At 52.9% G+C, this 18,342-nt stretch overlaps 2 protein-coding genes across 3 annotated transcripts in view; one reads left to right on the top strand and one right to left on the bottom strand.

Annotated features, from left to right (window-relative positions):
• Positions 1–158: 158 nt before the first annotated feature.
• VRK3 (VRK serine/threonine kinase 3) lies at positions 159–9,428 on the bottom strand. The gene is made up of 12 exons (XM_065850419.2): positions 9,264–9,428; positions 8,846–9,165; positions 7,423–7,478; positions 5,230–5,296; positions 4,377–4,461; positions 3,839–3,941; positions 3,392–3,484; positions 3,043–3,175; positions 2,159–2,279; positions 1,821–1,879; positions 1,217–1,365; positions 159–499 (listed from the first exon to the last, which is right to left on the bottom strand). Exons 1-11 carry the CDS (start codon positions 9,392–9,394, stop codon positions 1,217–1,219), a joined length of 1,317 nt encoding a protein of 438 aa, XP_065706491.1. The 5' UTR covers positions 9,395–9,428; the 3' UTR covers positions 159–499.
• A 7,631-nt stretch (positions 9,429–17,059) lies between these two features.
• Positions 17,060–18,342, top strand: part of ABCA3 (ATP binding cassette subfamily A member 3) — a 31,336-nt gene continuing 30,053 nt past the window's right edge. Inside the window, exon 1 of one of the 2 annotated variants that reach the window (XM_065851188.2) lies at positions 17,060–17,124. The gene's annotated coding sequence lies outside the window, so the exon portion shown is untranslated. The remainder of the gene's footprint in view (positions 17,125–18,342) is intronic. The other variant, XM_071815276.1, reaches the window with a different exon arrangement.

Here is an 18,342-nt window from a genome sequence, read left to right as displayed (position 1 = left end):
GAATCTGCATGTAGGACTGCCTGTAGGCTCTTTATGTTAACATGACCCCACACAAGCAGCACAGGGCTCAAATGACCATCACATCTCTACAGCAGCCCCGAAACAGCTGACAGAAAGGCCCTGAACATGCCAAATAAGCAGCAGAGAGCACCCTTGGGTGCTTGTCCACAAAGTTTATTACAAAATTATGTAATGCCACTGTAGTTAAAAAAATAAAAATCCCTGATTTCTTCTTCTGTGCCAGGCTTCACCCTTCTCCCAGTGGCTACACTGCAGTTCTCCAGTTACTGCTGACAATGACTTGCCATGCAGGAATGTGTTCACATTAACTTGTTACGGCAGTGGCTCAACATTTAGCATTAGGTCACATTAAAATTGGAAGAAAACGCTTATAAAAACCTCTCTCAGTTCTAAAACAGGTAGGTAAAAACTATATATCTGTAGGAAAGGCCTCACACTGTGGAAATCTTTGAACTCTTCCTGTGTAGGTTTTCTTGATCTGAAAGAAAAAGCACAAAATAGGAATGTTAATCAGTTAAATTCCTTCCCAGGAAGAGCAGATTAGGGGATGAGGAGCTAGCACCACATTCCCTGGGGCTTGCTGCTGAATTCAGTGACCTTGGCTGATGCAGCCCCTGGATTAACATCAGATCTGTCTCTGTATCAAGGCTCAGTCTTGGAGGTGCCTTATGGACAAAATAGCACCTGGGCCTAGAGAGCCACCACTTACTGCCACAGGCCCAAGGCAATAAAACTAGACCTACAAGCTGCTCTCTGAAGAGGAAAAGCAAAAGATAAGCCCAGAGCTGTAAAAGAAAAAAGGACCAGACTGCATCAGTGTGCATTTTGGTAGCACCTCCACATCCCTGCAGACTGTTCAGCCTTTGCTTTATTAACCCTTGTTTTGTTCCTCCAAGGACAAGTATCACCACAAGAAGCTGAGGAAACACATGCTGTAACACAGGCTAAGCCTGGCTTTATGTAGCACTGGACTGGTCTCTATACAGGGAATGCTGAAGGGCCAGTGCTCTGCACCAGGAAAAGCCCTGGGGTCTCACTGTAGAGATTTCACAGATCACCTTGCTCTGTCCTCCCCTCTTGACTGCTGCCTGCAGCACCCGCGGGCAGGGCAGCAGCACCGTCCTGCTCCTGTGCCCCCAGCAGCACAGCAGGACAAGCGCCTTGTGCTGTTGCAGTCTAAGCTACTGGCACTTACTTAGGGCACCATTTTGATATCCACGGAGTCATAAGCTGAAGCTTTCATCTTTTCCAGTGGCTTCTTGAAGAGCTGCCGCAGGGCCCCATAGTCAGGCTTCTCCTCATACTCTAGTGCCATTACTTGCTGCAAGTAGTTCAGCAGTGCATCTGCAAAGCAAGGAACGTCACTGCATGTAGCAGCACAGGAACGCCAGTTGTCCTTACAAAGCTGCCTCAGACTGCTCTCCATGGAGACAGTTCACCCACCTGCCTCGGCCAGCTGCAGAGACAGAAAATAAAGCCAAAGACTAATATGAAGCTCAAATATAGGATGGGGAAATGACCTCTAGCCCCAAATTTTGCATTTTTAAAACCACCAGAACATTTGACTCTTCAGCAAGGCTCATGAGTACAGAAAATGGATAACAGCCCTCCTTGTTTTCCTGTAAAGAAAACAAGGGAGTTGTTCACAGGAAGAGCCTGTCAACCAGTCCATGCAATGCCTGGTCACCAACGCCACTGGAAGCCATCCTGAACTAGCACCGCAATGCAGAGAAGGTTCTAGTTTCAGGTACAGTCAATTGTTCTTCCCCAAGTCACTGTCACAGAGAGGAAGCCCATACCTGGAATGGATTTCTGCCTGAAGCACAGATGGAGAAGACATTTCACATCCCTTCTGTACCTGGAATAATCAGCGCAGAGTGCTGTCAGATGAAAAGCAACGGAGCAGGTGCCCAAACAGCCTGTCTTTGGCAACAGCGACAGAAAAAGGCTGAATTCAGATGGTCACATTTAAGTGCAGCAGAAACTAGGGTTCATGAAACACCCTTTGGTCAAGGCTCAGCCTTTACAGTGGGATTTACCCACAGCGTAGTATGACTCAATGATTTCAGCCACAAAACCTCTCTCATTTTTTTTTTTCTGCTGAGAATTTCCCAAAAGAGTAGATGATTTCTCCTACTTTTCCTTCTTCTCCATCACAGTTTCTACTTTGTCCAGCTCATCAGACCAAGGTAAGAAGCCACAGAGCCATTGCAGAAGACAGTAGCCCAGAGATTCCAAGTCACTCCGTCGAGATGGTCCTGATGGGAAGGAAGAGATATTCACAAGTGAAAAAATAGAAGTTTGGGAGCCATCTCAGAAGTGACCCAGGCTATTGCCCCTCCTCCAAAGGGAAGTAAGGACTCCAGCACTTGCTGCACAACCTTGGAAGTCTCTATTTGAGGTGCCCCTTCTGTAAAACAGGCAGCTTCATGCCTAAAGAGCAGAAGTACAGAAATGCAAGAGCTTCATTAAGATGTGCTCTAGGATACCAATACTTCTGGGAGCCTGCTAACTCACAGTTGAGGCATCACCTCCCAGCCTCTGGAAGAAGATTTACAGAGTCTGAACACTGGGAGAGAACAGGCACATCCCAGCCAGGAGATGAACTGGCTCATTTGAATGCCTTTCCAGCTCTCATTGCTTCAAGGTCAGAGCAGAGCCTGCTGCAAATCTGTTTTGGGCAGGGATCCAGTCTGGCTTGAAAAAGATCCCTGCTAAGCCAGCATGAAGCAGCCCTGTTTTCTATTCCTCGCACGCCTGCAGCAGCCAAGGCTCCAGATGGAGCAGGAACATCCCTGCACCTCTTGCTGCACTCGCTGGGTGACCTGGCAAGTCCCAACACAGCAGCCCAGGGAGAGGCAAGAGTAAACAGCCCAAACATGAACTTGGTTCCAGATACCTGTGAATGCCTGGAAAGCAGCAACAACAGAAATGCCGGCAGGGAGCCCTAGCTCCAAAGAGCACTGCCACACCACTGCTCTAGCTGACCTTTGCTGGCTCATGTCAGAAACGGAGACTCACCTGCTCCCTTGTGGCTGTCCAGACTGATAAATTCTATCGTGCCTTCGTGAGGGGTCCTGCTGCCTTCACGCTGAGCCACGTGCTTCCCTCCTGGGCAGTACCGGAACGCAAAGCAATAGCCTGCTAGGGTCACCTGTAAGGCATCAAAAAGCATACAACATCTGAGCACGTGTGAGGTACGAATTCTGCTTACAGCACAGCCTGAAATCCCACACCGCAGTGGGTGCCTGAGCACCGTGCAGACTGCGCTGCTCCCCTACCCAGCAGCAGGAACCTGGGTCTTGCTCTGTCCCAGTGCACAAACCCACGTTCAGTGCCATTTCCTCGCAGCACCGCTCCTGCTCCCTACCTGTGTGAGGTCTGCTGGGTTCAAATAGATGTTCTCAGCCGTGATGTCCCCATGCACATACTCATTTTCATGAATGTACTCCAGGCAGTCTAGCTAGGAGTAAACAGAAGAGGTGAGCATATCAGAACCATGCAGACTCCTTCAGTGCCCTGGCTATCACTGAGCTGGACCCTCGGCAGCTCCCCATGGCTGTGCAGAGGAGCACAAAAACCCACATGTCTCACAGCCTCTAATGTTCAAGCGTCAGGTTTCCCTCATGCTCCTTGCCCCAAATTCCTTCAATATTGCTCAAAAGATGCTACTCAAGTTTACAACAGGCATGAGAAGTGCTACCTCAAGACCTCAGCCAACCCTCAGATCAGCTTTAAAACACTTTTAAAAGATCCAGAAGAAAGTTACAGGTCTTTTCTGAAAAAGTCTCTAAGAAAGTATTGGTTTTCTACATACCAGCCGGACTACAATCTGAAAAGCTGCCTTCTCCCTCAGCACATGTAAGCCATCGTTCAGGACTGACTGAAGAGTTCGTCCTAAGTCAGAGAACACCAAAAACCTGCAAGAGACAAGGGCTTAGCACGTAGCAGTACCCACCTGATTTGGACACCCTACAACTCCCCTTCAACTCCCAGGTGACCTGGGCAAACATTTCCTCAACTTTTGATAAGGGAAAACTCCTTGAAAAGGAGAAACATGCTGAACTCATGTTGCAGATATATAGTCTGAGTCTTGTAAGGTAGGAATAAGGTGTCCCCTGACCTGAACAGCAAAAAGCAATGATTTCACTAGCAATACAAGGATTGAAGAAAACAGGATGACAAGAGAGGCAAACCACTTATTAATAAATGAGATAGGAGCAGTGCATAAGGTTAGGAGCCCAAGGACAATGAGAAAATAAACAGCAGACAGCAAGGAGAGGAGAGGGAAAACCCAAGAAGATGGCAGTCATGGCCAAAAGAGCTCAGCTGTGCCCTTCACGGAGTCACCTCACCTGTAGCTATCAGCATGCAGTCCAAAGCCAACGCAACTGGGGATTCCCAGCAACGGCAGAGAGTGCCACTTCTTCCACTTCTCCACTAGAAGGGGAGAGAAGAGGACACAGTGTGGCAGATGCTGCTACGGAGCTCTAGAACAAAGCAGCTCATTCAGGGATGCCCTTTCCCAAAGGCTGGCTCTGCCCTGGGCAGCTCACAGCTGGAAGCCTCTCACACTGATTCTGTCCCAGAAATGCCAGCCTAATGTGCTGGGGTATTGGCATGTCAATGCATGTAGCACCGCAGAGGAACAATAACACCAAGAGGACATGGGGAATACCTGAGCAAGTGAGGGCAGGTGGTTGCCATAGGCCTAGGTAAAAGTAGTGGGGAGAGAGAGGGATGGAGAAGCAGATTTTTATGGTCCTCCCAGAAGCATGAGTTTGACATGAAGTCCTCCAGCAGCCCTGCTCAAAAACCTGCCCAGGTTCTCTGGCCAGCTCTGCTCTTGCTCAGGTTTCTGGGTCAATGGAGTAAATGCCAGACAGCAGCTGACAGAAACACTCGTGGAACGGGCACAGGAGAGGGGGCCAAGGCAGGTCAGGCTGCGGGGAACAGCTACCAGGGAGATCAATGCAAAGCATGGGCAGAGCAAGAAAGCTTCAAAATGCCAATACTGTGGTTTCCTAAGGTACACAGACTCCTGGCAGAGCAGGCTCTTGGCCAAACTGCTCAGCACTCTGGCACCAACCATGCAGCGAATTAGTTTGTTCCAGCCTGGCCTTCCGAGAGACTCACACAACTCATGAGAGAGGGATGCCAGTATTCCCAAAAAGCAGCCTAGTTCTTGCCCTTCCAAGAAGCACCAACCTGTGCCTGCCTTTGCAGCTCGCTGGAAGAAGTTCTGTTCGTTGTAGATCTTGCCATCTTTGACATCCTGAAGGGAACAGGAAGGAGGAGTGTTACTTCATCCACACACACCCTGCTAGAAAGGGAAACTTGGGCAAGAATGCTAAAAGATCTTCACTACTCATTCTAAAGAAACTAACAACCCCCGCTCCCACCCCCCAAATCAAATACTAGATCAGCAACAGAGCTGAGAAGAGAGCTCAGGTCTTTCGGTTCATTATTTAATGCTGCTCCTAACAACCACATAAACTCTGAGCATCAACACAGAACAAGGGAGCAGCTGGCTCACATGGGACATTTCAAGCACTACCACTTACAACTGTCTGTGGGTTAAAAGCACCTGGACAACACAGACTATCTGGCAACCCAGAGTGAGCTCTAGGCCCAAAGCTGTTATTTAGAAGCAGCCAGAGGCAACCTTCTCATCCATGGCACAGATGAGGTTATTTCTGCAAATAGGCAAGTCCCAACAAAGAACTATAACATTTTATTCTAGCTGTCAGAAAGTGAGACAAGTAAGAAAGTTTGTATTGGTGATGTTCCAGCGTCTGGGAAGTGTGATGACATCCTACAATTTATCTTTTTAAATCAGTAAGCATTACTGCCCTTTTACTTCTGCTGTTATCGAGTGACCTGAAATGCACATAGTTTACAATCAGTATGTATGTGTTTGCCTATGCACATGTGGATATATATATGTGTGTATATATATATCTATATATATGCATCTCCAGCATACTGCAAGATAACTTAGGACAGATGCTATTACGCATGGGAGGAGGCAGACATTTTCTATTCTGGCTGGTTTGATACTAAAGGCCCTACCCACAACTGGCCGAGGTAGCTGGAGGATCAGCAGGCTCCAGACACCACAAATGACTACGTCCCAGAGGATATTTTATTCTGCACCCTGCCTGGTGAGCCAATCTGAGCCATCAAACCCAGGAGCCAAAAGGCCCTTGGTGCCCTATCGCACTCTGCAGCCCTCTGTATGGGCTGGGCTCGACTATCAGAAGGCCACACAGCAAAACGCCAAAAGATGCCAAAGGAGCAAAACAGAGGAGTTGGAGTGCTGCATATAGAAGTGATTACAGTTTCCCACCTACTTCCTGGTTCTAGTTTTGTGGCACTTAGCTGTCTTTCCACATTCACACTGTATTGTTTCTCCATCCTCTTAAATGTCTCTTCTGACAAAAGGGCAAATGATTTTTCAAGTGCGCACAAGAGTAGGCACCACCAGGTCCCCCACAGAGCCATTAGTCACCACTGGTCTTCCCACAAGCGAGCAGCCCCCAAGAGCCACAGCAGACAAGAAATCAGTCTTTCTGCTCTAGTTTGTGACTTAATGAAAAACTGAATTTCCATTGCAGAACAGCTATTACTGGAAACAGCATGTTTCTGGAGAACCCAAGTTATTGCCAAGTACCTAGAAAGCTGGCTTGGGACTCCAACTATAATTACTGTTTGATTTAAAGAGATGTGCTCTGGCCTTACAGACTTTCTCAGTGCTGGTTCACTATACTCCCTCAGCACAGCCACCAAGTTCTAACCTCTCCGGTTTCCCCAGACTTCAGGAGAGTATGTGTACACTTGCCATACGAAACAAAAACAAAACAAACCACCAAAACACCAAAACAAACCACCAAAACACCAAAACAAACCACCAAAACACCAAAACAAACCACCAAAACACCAAAACAAACCACCAAAACACCAAAACAAACCACCAAAACAAAACAAACCACCAAAACAAAACAAAACACCAAAACAAAACAAAACACCAAAACAAAACAAAACACCAAAACAAAACAAAAGGGTCTGACGTTAATGAATCAAGATCTCTACCTTACAACACCAAATTCAGTTTTGGAGATTACCGAGCATGGTGGATTGAAGAGGCAACCTTCTGGGATGAGGGCTTTTCATTTTTAAAATTCTCATGTAGTTTTCTTCACACCTTTAGTGGAAGAGTCAACTGCTACTGAAAGCCAAGTGTGACACTCTCAAGAAGTTACAGTCATCTAAGCTAGACAGGGCTGCTGTGACCATTTTCTCTGAATTCCTCAGACATTCTGAGCCTTACAGGCCAAATGAGTCAGGCCCTGGACACAACACACTATGCACTATTCCTTACCCAAACAGATCAAAACTCACAAGTTTGAGGGAGTATCTTTGCTTTTGAGGACTGGTTCCTCCAGATGCTGACTGTGCTGTGGAAGGATGGAACACATGTGGTTACAGGAGCATGGACAAGAGGTACCATCAAACACAGCCTGCACAGCTGGCTTTTACTTAGCCTCTGCTTCTTTCACTTGGTCTTTGCAAAAGCATCTTCTGTGACAGCATCTTCCCAGATTACTACAAAAGAATTCTTACCTGGCTCCTGAAGCACGGCACCCCTGACGTGCTTTGAGTGCAGTTCTGCTTAAGTCACAGAAGCATCTAGGCATGGCTACAGTAGTGGGGTGCTTTGAAAATGGCACTAAAGAACAAATCATTAGTCGAATCTGAAATGCACTCCCAAATTCATTTGCTGAGCATTCCCTACAGCTCACTGCATAATCTGTCAACTCTGTCAGAGATGTCAAAGTCCCTTTTGCTCTGCATTGGCTTATATATGGCCTTACATATATATGGAGTTATATATGGCCTTCCTCCTCCAAAAAGATTTGCACCCATCACTTGGCCTTGGGGTAGTCACTCTTCTCCTGCTCTTAGACTGAGGGCTGTACACAGGTTACATGCTCTTCATCATCCAAAAGGTGTTTCTATAAAGGCACCCTCCCCTATAACAACATAGATTTTTCTTTTTAAATCATATCTTTTTAAAGACATTGGTGGATGCCCGGACTTTGTTACACAACGACATAAGTAACTAAAAAGAAACTAAAGTCAAGTATCTGGCAAAGCTTACTAATGGCAAAAATTCCTCCTGAGGACTGTTTCCAAGTTAACAATGGAGAATAAGATCAAAATCTTTCCTTTGGAAGTTTATAACTAGACTGCAGAGAGAAGATTGGCAGCCACTGAACAGCTGAGAAGCAGCCCCGATGATTTAGCTGCTTTCTTCTGACCTCCAAAACAGGCTGAGAATCCTGAACTGACATTTAACCAATACCGGCACCACCTACAACGTAGGAACTCCTGCATGGTGTCAACAGCATTTACGTTCTTCAAAACCAGAAAAAAAGTATGGCCTCTAATGATTTGCATTCTGTCAATGTAGAGAGCAGCTCAGCATCCGCTTGATCTTACAGCAGTGGCAGCATCTGAGTTGGGATGCCCAGTGTGGGAATGCCAGACCCCAAGGGGCCAGCTGGTCACTGCCATGCTGGAGGACACCTGCAGTGCCCTCACCTCCGCACTGCACCGTGTGTTCACGGTAGGGTCTGTCCGTTTAGGGATGTCCCAACAGCTGCCACCAAACACAGAGAGCGGCTGCAGGCCCCTAGGAGATGGCCAGCCCAGCAGCTCCTGCCCTGACCACGGTCCTGCCCGCAGCCCACCCTCCATCCCCGGCCTCCCAGGCAGACCGGCCCCGCTCCCGGGATCTCGCCTGCCCCGGCCCCCACCGCACCTTCGTACATGAGCCCGCAGCCGCCCTGCTCCAGGAGCCGGCCCAGCCTCCACTGCCGGCCGCCCTGGTCCGTCAGCACCGTGTCCGCCGGGAGCGGCACCGCCGGGCCGGGCCGCGCCTTGCGGGGCGAGCGGGAGCTGGGCCTCGCTGTCAGGGAGCGCCTGGCTGGGACCGCGGGGCTCCGGGCCTGCTGCGGCGGCGGGGCCGGCGGTGTCTGCTGCGTCTCCTTCTCCGGCGGGGGCAGCCTCTCGCCGCAGGCCGGGCAGAAGCGGAAGGCGGGCTCCACGCCGCGCCCGCACTGCGGGCAGAACCGGCTCGGCCTGCGGGCACAGAGGGAACAGCCGTCAGCGGCCGTCAGCGACCGCCTGCGCCCCACCGGGCCACTCCGCCCCACATCCCACCCCGGCGGCGCCACCACCTCGGGGAGGTGCCAGCCCCTTCTGGCCCCGGCTGCTCCGGCACCGGGTGCTCCGGCCCCGGCCGCTCCGGATCTGGCTCCGCCCCCGCCGGCCTCCGCCGCCCGCGGGTCCGCCGCCCGCGGCCCGACATGCCCGGGAGCCACCCCTGCACCGGCCGCCCGCCCCGCGCGCCCCGCGCACGCGCCGGGAACGCCCACCGCTCGCGCATGAGCGCACCCACCCTCCGCCCCGACAGGTGCGGCGGCATCCGCGCATGCGCTGGAGCTCCTGCTGTGCACGTTGGCCCCGGCAGGGGGAGCGGAGCCCGCGGTGGTTCCGCGGCCGCCCTGGGATGGGGCTGCCCTGGGCCGGCCGAGCGGCGTCGCCAGAGGGTGCACAGGTAGGCGGGCAGGCCGCCCTTGGCAAGCCGGGGCCAGAGAGAGGGAAGGAGCCGCCCCGGCGGAGCGGGCTCCCTCAGGCAGGAGCTGGACCTGTCCCCAGTGCTTCCCTGTGGAGTTTGTTATTTAAACAACGTCAGCGGGCTACTTAAAAACGACCTTAGGACTGCAGAGCAGGTTCTCACAAGTTAATGAGTGCTAGAGTTAATCAGTTACATAGGGCTGGGAGGGCTAACTGTACATTCAGTGTACATGTGTGCATATACCATCCCTTACATATACTGTACACCTATAAACCTCGAGTATGCACCAATATATTACCATAAAAGAAGTGTAGATGAGCTCAAGCTTTTCTGTTCCAGAGGGATAAGGCCGAGGTGCCCCAGCCCAGGACCCTATGGCAGGAGGAGAAGGGCAGTGGGGACTGGGAATCTCTTATCCCAGAGAACATCTTGCATGGAACAATATTGATTTTCAAAACCCTTCCCAGTGAGGCAGCCACACCAGCCATGGGGTGTGAACTGGAGCAACGAGAAGCTGGAAGAGATGGCTTGTGATGGAAGAGCCAAGTCACAGCAGTTGCGCTCACAAAAGCTTAGTGGAGAATGAGGAATGGGCTTGGTGTGTGGCTAATGAGAGAACAGTGGAAAGTAGAATTGAATAATAAATATATGGGGTATCAGCCCCAGTAGTGAACTTCGGGCTCTGGGGCTTGGAAAATGCTTCTCCAGACAAGGTATTCTGCACAGACTTCATTCTGCTGCGGGCTGGTCACCCCTTCCCAATCCCTCCAAACACCGGAACGCGTTCCTAACATTCACTAAGCACACGAAAAAATCCCAGCAAAGCCAAAACTCTGCCAATTGGCACTGGGAGGCGCAGCACGTGTTCAGGTTGGTTTCTGCAGCCTGTTGCTGGGATTTTTCTTTAAAGCATGTGGATGCTGTCAGGAGCGACAGGGCAGGTTGACCGGGTTCTCACGTTCATCAGGACACTGCGCTCTACAATCCCTCTGTTTCATTTTTCCCTGGGATTGTCAGTGGCAGCAGGGCTGTACTGAATTGCCTCACCTTCACTGTCACCCCTGCCGCACAACCTTCTTTTCAGTTCCAGTTTTTCCCACACCCCATATAAGTGCAGACAGCAATTCCTTTGTTAACCAAAACATCCCCTCGGCATTTTGGCAGAAAACAAGCATCTCTTCGTCATCAAATTGGTTTGAATTTACCTTTACAGGGTGGTGTATGGTATTTTGTCTTCTAGTTCTTCAATCAGGACCAAGCATCTTCATGCTAAAACCCTCCATGGTGATTGGTGGCACTGCTGTGAATATTTTGTTTCAGCAATAAGTTATTAAGCCTTACAGTTACTTTTTTTTTTTTTAACCATTTTAAAACAGTGTTAATTCATGATCATAGCTCTGTAATTTCATTGGTCGTTGCCTAGGGAACAGTGATCACAACCTGATTACATTCAATTTGGGCATAGAATAATCCATTCAGTAAACAAAAATACACGGTGCTTTAAAAAGTCAAACCTCATAAAGCCAAGAAAAACCCTGAGAAAAAACAGTGGTGGGAAGAGGCAGGTAGAAAACTGTGGAAAAAGACAGTTCTTAAAGATTTATTTCCAAGAGCCACCAACCTATCATCACAAAAGAGAATTCCCCACCCTATTTCAGTGGTGTGTTGAAAGTAATAATTGGCAATAAAGAAAGCTATAATAAATGGATGAAAGAGGAAAGAGCAATTTTGTCCACTTGGTCGCCGGTAATTTGCATCAGCAGTGTGGCAGGGTGGGCTGGGTTCCTGCAGATGCCTGATAGGGGATTGTACCTGTGGGTATTACACCTTCTGCCTGGTCTCAGCAGGAGTTTGCTCCCACTTTCCTGCCTTGGGCATTGAAAACCAGCCTGGAGTTTGGCTGTGGAGGGGAACCAACTCCTGGGGAGCCTCTGGGGAGCAGGAAGGAGCAGAGCACCAGGTCGAGCTTTGCTGGTTTGAACCTTTAGGTTCTCAAGTCCCGTGGGTGAGCACAGGAGCCCCTGGCCGGGGGCTGCTCAGGCGCTGCTGGTGTCACAAAGGGCTGTTGGGGCACACAGGAGGGGGCAGAGGAACTGGAGAGCGGCTGGGGCTGGTCCTGTGGCAGGTACCAGGCTCTGGACACTGGGGAAGTGCCACCGGGCTGGTGTGCCCAGCACAGCCACAGCGGGGAAGGACCATGGTGGGGAGAGCTGGGACCACACAAAGGCTGAGTCAGAGAAAGAAACAGGGATCTTGTCCTGGTGCTCTTCACCCAGGAGTGGCCTGGGAGCATCTTGGACTTGCTGCAGCCCCAGCAAACCAACCCCCTGCACTCTCTCCTGTTCCCTTTTGAACCCATTTGCACACTTGATCTTCGTGGCAGAGAGAGCTTCCCACAGCACGGTAAAGCACGGTTTGGAAAGTGCTTCCCATCATTCCAGCCCTGTGGTGTTCCTTGAAGCTCTGCTCTAGGAAACTGAAATATTTCTTCCTTTTTTCCCCTCTCAGTGACCCCTTACCAGGTCCCTTTCCCATGGCCCTGCCAGGCTGCAGCATGCATAAAGTCTCTCCCCCATGGGAGCTGCTCCATCTCCTTGCTCTTCTCTGCCTCCCTGTCTTGTCCTCTCCGAGCCACCCCCACCGTGCTCACACATCACAGCAATCCCAGCAATTCCTTCCCAATGCCTTTTTCCATTTGTTGCCAATGCAGAACTGCAGGCGAAGCACCCGCAAAGACCCCAGCATCTCTTTCCTGAACGACAAAGCTCATTTAAAGCTGTGTACACATAGGGTTACTTCTACATTGCCTTGAATTTAATTATATTGAATTGCATTTGATGTCTCTCTGCTCAGCTGCTTGACATCCTGTGATCCCTTTCCAGCTCTTCACAGTCAGCTTTAAATTTGACCATGGAAACACTGTACAGCATCAGCAAGATCTGCTCTCTTATGTCTGTATTGACTAGCACAGGTATGGCACAGATCCTATCCATTTAGTCTTACCCTAACATTTAAGCAGTTTGTTTACAAGCAAAACCTCACTCTTCCAGAGCAGAGTGACACGCTGAGAGACTCCAGCCAAGGCTGTGGGGCTGCAAACCAGCATGCCTTGGGGACAAGGGAAGAGGGAATCCGCGCCTGGGAGAAAGGAGCCCAACAGATTTGATCATCTCCCCAAAAAGCACCGGCACCCAGGCAAGGCAGCAAGACTCCCCCCAGGGCTGGAGGGGAGCAGCCTCTCCTCCCAAGCCCCCGCCAGGTTCTTGCGGACAAACTGGGGAGTGGAACCTCTTCACCACGGCACTGGTGCTGCAGATGCGAGGGAGGATGAGCTGCAGCAACCCTCAGGATCTTGCTTGGGAAGCAACAGACACACATCTTTTCCTAGAATAAGACCAGATGGAAACGCCCCCCATCCTTTCTGCTTTTGTGCAGCTGGTGTTCCCAAAAAAAAAATGGTTGTTCCCAGCTCTCCTGGCTGTGCAGAGCAGACACCTCTGCCCACGGCCAGCGAGGATTGAAGCATTTGTGTGCACACACACACACACTGCCCTTCTACAGCAGTAACCCCTTGATGCTGCATTGCTGATAACACCCGGGTGTGGGGCCGGAGGTTGTGAGGCCATGTGTAGTCCTGGCACTGGGAGATAGACAGGAGCGGGCTCTTCTTCTGGTCCATCTGGGGGAGCAGAAGGTGCTGGATCTGCTTCCCCGCTTTCACAAGAACCATCATCCTGGCATTTCCCTCTTGGGCAGTGGCCCTCAAGAGTGAAAAATGCCAGTCCCAGGATTGCACCATCCAGCACTGTAGCAAAGTTAAGGTGTGGGAAGAAAGTAGGACAAGGTGGGAAATGCTCTTGGCAGCAGTCGGTTGTTTGTCCTTGGCTCAGCCACTCATGGGATGCGGTGTCCAGGGAAGCCCTTGCTGCCTGTCCCCAAGCTTCCAGCTGCCCTGGGGGAAGGTGCCACTGGGCAGTATGGGGTGTCTGCCCTGCTCACACTCCTCCCTGCCCTCACAGGCAGCAGCAGGGCAGCGGGAGGAGGGAAGGCAGGGAGCATTGCAGGGATGGTGGCACAAAGGCAGAGGCATTGAACGCCAGCCAGAGTCTCTGCCTGGATACTGGGGCAGCAGGGCCACAAGGAAAGCAGAGGAACTAAAGAAGAAATTGTTTAGTGATGTTCCATTTCCCAATATCTGCATTGTCCCACTGGCTGCAGGAGGTGAGATGAGGAGCCAGTGCACCCTGTGCCAGGTCCAGGCCATGCATCCAAGTTGGCATGGCTGAGCTGGAGATTCAGCAGGACATCCCCCTGCACAGCGCTTCTGCCAACCCATCCAAAGGGCTGTTGTTTGGATGGTGAAGGGGAGGCCTTGCTTCAATGGACAGATAAGGTGGTTTCCTGGTACCACGAACAGGTTTGACCCTGAAACCAGGCATGGAGCAGACAGGGCTGGGGCTTCTGAGCCAGGCAGGTGGTCTGACACAGCCTGTTGGGTGTCCCTGCTGCTGGTGATGGGGTTACCCCAGTGACTACCCCATGGGAATGACTCCCAGGGAGATGGGGGTGACAAAAGCCAATGTGGGAAGGTGGTAGAGAACAGCTTGAGATGATGATCTTAGGGACACACAAGCCACCAGCAGGCAGCAGGACTGGGGTTGGCAGCTTTGACCTGCCAGCACCGGCTGGCTAGAGAGTGATGGGAGATCTCAGAGAGGGACATCCCCCGAGCAAGCACTCCCTGGCTGCCTGATACCCGCTGCCCTTTTCTGGCAGCATCCTGTGAGTTTCTGCTGTGTCTCTGCTCAGTCTGGCACCATGTGTCCTGCACAGTCCCCATCCCGGGTGCAAGCTGAGTCACCGCGATGCCACTGCACCTCATTGCAACATCTTTCATCTTTTGTTCTAGGAGCCATGAGGAGCCTGTAAATACTTTCTTTGGCAAGACTTTTGTTTTGATCTAATCACTCAGCTTCCTTCAAAGGCAGGCATGGAGAGGAACTGCGTGAGGCAATGGGGAAGGTCACAGGGAGAACTGAGGCGGCTGTAATTGGGGAGGATCAAACCTGGGCTTAAGCAGGGGTGTGGATAGGTGGCTCAGTTAGGGCTGACACGAGGCTCTGGTGTGTCACTGCAGGCACCAATTGTCCCAGATCCTTCCAGGACCATAGTCACCTGTGACTGTGCAGCTGGCTGCAGACATCATCTGAGACAGGGTCCCCACGCTGCAGCAAGCGCTGGGTCACAGACCCAGGGTGAGACCTTCATCACGCCATTCCTGTTGCAGTCACAGCAGGATGCTGTGCGACATGGTGACAAGTGATAGGGGAAGGCAAATGGAGAGATGACGAGCCCTCAGCTGGACCATGCTCGGTGGGAAGGCACATGCCATCCCCACGCCCAGCTAACCAGCGTTATTCACGTTGCAAAGGGCATGTGCAGCTCTGCTGTGGGTTGGGAACTCACTGAGCCTGAGCCCTGTAATGAGCTTTGCTGGATGCCTCTAAGCAGATGAGTGCGAGCTGGAAAGCTTTGCTGCGGTCTGGCGGCTGCTCAGTTGTCTCTGACAGATGGGATTCTGCTCCGCTGGTGTCTGCTGAATGAGCCAGGGGTGCGCGGGGACACGGCTCCCGGCTGTGGCTCTGCAGACAGGCACTGGGTCTGTGCATCTCCCAGTGCAGCCCAGTGGGAGATGGGACCCAAGCACAGGTCAGTGGGGGAGAAACCCTGTGGTGACCTTGTTATGGGGTCAGACCCACAGGTTGTAACTTGCTCCAGGTGACTCAAGAAGCCAAACCTCAGCTTTTGCCAGCAACGAGGGCAAAGCCAACACGGTGGTGAACAGGGTCTCCCATTCCAGCTCGACGGGTCCCAGCAGTGCAGTCATGGGGTGCTACTCTCCATTTGTACATGGCTATTTTTAAAGCTGATATTGCTGCTTCTTTCTCTCCTTTATTGAGACAGCTTCAACCTTGCCCTGGTTCTGTTTCTTTGTTTATTTTCTCCTCTGCCGGGGGCCAGCTGGGGTGTGGTGTATGACTATGAAACCCCACACCGACCAAGATGAAAAGACCTCAGGAGAAAACCATCTCCAAAGCTGCCATGCTCAAAGCCATCACAGGAGTATTCATCACCCCTCAAAAATTGCTGCTCTTTATCATGTGGAGAAAGGCAGCACTTCAAGGGCTGAGGGTCACCTTGGCGCCCCAAATATTCCCAGGCATTTTGTAGCACCAGGCAGCCACCCAGGGGGACTCCATGCCCTGTTCACGCAGCAGAGCTGTGTTGAGCTGTGGCTGACCCTGTCCCCATTCTCTCTCCTTACCCTCCTCTTCCTCCCCTCCTCCCGTAAAGTACCCAGAGCAAACTTTCTTGCCTTCGGTGTTCCCGGCATCAACAGCCAGGCTCACTCTTCCAGCCCCTTCACCTGCCAACTTGGCAGCCGGCAGCGGGAGCGGGCAGGGCTGGCAGGGCTACGGGTCTCCCACCTCCACCAACCCCCTCCTCTGCCGGCACTTTCATCCTTATCTGGAAGGTGCCACCTGGCAGCTGGAGTGGCCCCAGAGAGGCCCTGGAGCACTGTGTTCCCACGCACGCTGCCCAGATGGATGGGACCTAGGCGGGTTTGTGCTCCCAAAAACTGCGGCAGGGCACAGTGTGGAGTGCTGCTGTCCAGGATTGGGGTGGATGGACAAACAGATACGCTAGCACGGGCTGTGCACCAGAAACGCAGAGGCTTCAGCCCAAATGACCTGTGCAGCACAGCCATGCACAGCTGCTCACACCTGCAGCTCGATAGTACACAAGCCCGTGTCCTGTACATGCACAGTCCCTTGCACATGCAGAATCCCCTGCACACACACACGGGTCCTAAGCACAACCACAGCCCCTTACACACAGGCTCTCCAATGTTCCCCTCTAGGTAAGAGCGTACCTACGGGCACTTGTGGGCACACACATGCAGCTCTGCACTGGGACACACACGTGTGTGTGTGTGCACATAAACATCTGTGCACACATGCAATGCCTAGTGTGTGTGCACCCAGCTGTGCAATGCCTTGTACACACGGCCAGATGTGCACTCACGCAGTGCCCTGGGTGCATACACACAGTGCCTGATGCACACACAGGCGTGCAATGCCCTGTACACATGCACCGGTGCACACACACACAGGGGTACACGCAATCCCCAGGTGTACGCGCACACGCACAGAGTAACACACACACACGGAGTTACGCACACTCAGAGTGAAATACAGACACAGGTATGCACACACACACCAACGCGCACACACTCGTGTGCACGCACAAACTCACTCACGCACATCCGATGACGCACCCCCCACTCGCTCAGGCCCTGCCCGCCGGTGCGGCGCGTGCGCGGGGCGGGGCGGGCCCGGGCTGTCGGGGCGGGCGGGGCCGCGGGACGGAGCCGCAGCCGGAGCCGCCCGGCCCGGTGGGTGAGTGAGCGAGTGCGGGGGCGGGTGGGTGCCGGTGGGTAGGTGAGCACCGGGGGGGCTCCGGCCCGGTGGGGTGGGTGTGCGGGGGCAGCGGCCTTTCCGCGGCCGGTCGGTGGGGCGGCCCCGCCCGGGGCTGCGGCAGCCTCCGGGGCCCGTCGTCCGGCTCCGCCCGCCGCAGCCGCCGGGGTCAGCCGGGGCAGCGCCGTGGGCGCCTCTGCGCTCCAGCCCGGTCCCGGTGGGTACTCCGTGCGTGGGGCCGGGTCTCGGCCCGGCCAGCCCCGGGCACTCGGACCTCGCCATCCCCGGGTGCGGCCGGCGCGAATCGCGTCTCCCTGCGGGGAGCGGCGGGGCCGGGGGATGCTGGTCCGCGGCGGGGAGGGATGCCGGAGGCGGCCATGTGCCCGGCTCCCTCGCAGGCAGCACCGCGCCCCTGCCAGGCTCTGCCCAGGATGCACGTACAGATTTGCATCGCTGCCGACACCCGGAGAAGGACTGCGTGTTGTCGGTGACCTGGCCACCCCCTTCGGCTGAGGCTGGTGCAGGCGGGTGCTCAGTGTCACCCCTCCCCGTTTGTGCTGTAGGACAGAAACACCGGCTTGTGGGGCTGCTGGTGACTGAGCAAGCACCCGCTGGCACCCATCTACACCCCGGGGCATCTCGCCAAGCGGGTACCACTGATAAAAATGAGTTCCTCAAAGTATAAATAAGCCGCAGCTCAGGTCTCCAGGGTTCAGGTGTGTGAAACCATGGCTTCATAGGATAGTTTTGTATCTGCTCTTAGCAAGCACAGCCCAAGTGCAGGTTGCCCCCGAGGGACGGGAGCTCACCTGGCTGTTGTTTGCCGTGGGCTCGCTGCGTGTCTGGCCTGTCCCCGGCTGTGTGGCTGAGATGCAGCGGGTGGTTTGCACAAGGGATCACAAGAAAACCCCTGTCGGGCTTTAGACCTTGCTCCTTTGCCAAATCCATAAGGTGACTGAATTTGCAGAGAGTTTGGCTCTTTACGTGCAACTGCAAACTCTGGAAAAACCAGCGATGGTGATTTTAAAGCAAAGGGTACAACCAACTCTGGTGCAGCAGCTTCTTCTCTCCTCCTGCTGCCTGAGGTCTTGTTGTGGATGTGATTCAGTCACCCAGGAGCCTGCCAGGCTCCATGGCCCCATCGCTTCCTCCTTGCCTCAACCCTTGACAGTGACCACACACAAAAATGACCCCCTGGTT

Source organism: Patagioenas fasciata, chromosome 15, assembly GCF_037038585.1.
Source record: "Patagioenas fasciata isolate bPatFas1 chromosome 15, bPatFas1.hap1, whole genome shotgun sequence".
NCBI classification, from domain to species: domain Eukaryota; kingdom Metazoa; phylum Chordata; class Aves; order Columbiformes; family Columbidae; genus Patagioenas; species Patagioenas fasciata.
The sequence above is the reverse complement of the archived record's forward strand: the minus strand, read 5'-3'. Positions and strand labels throughout refer to the sequence as shown.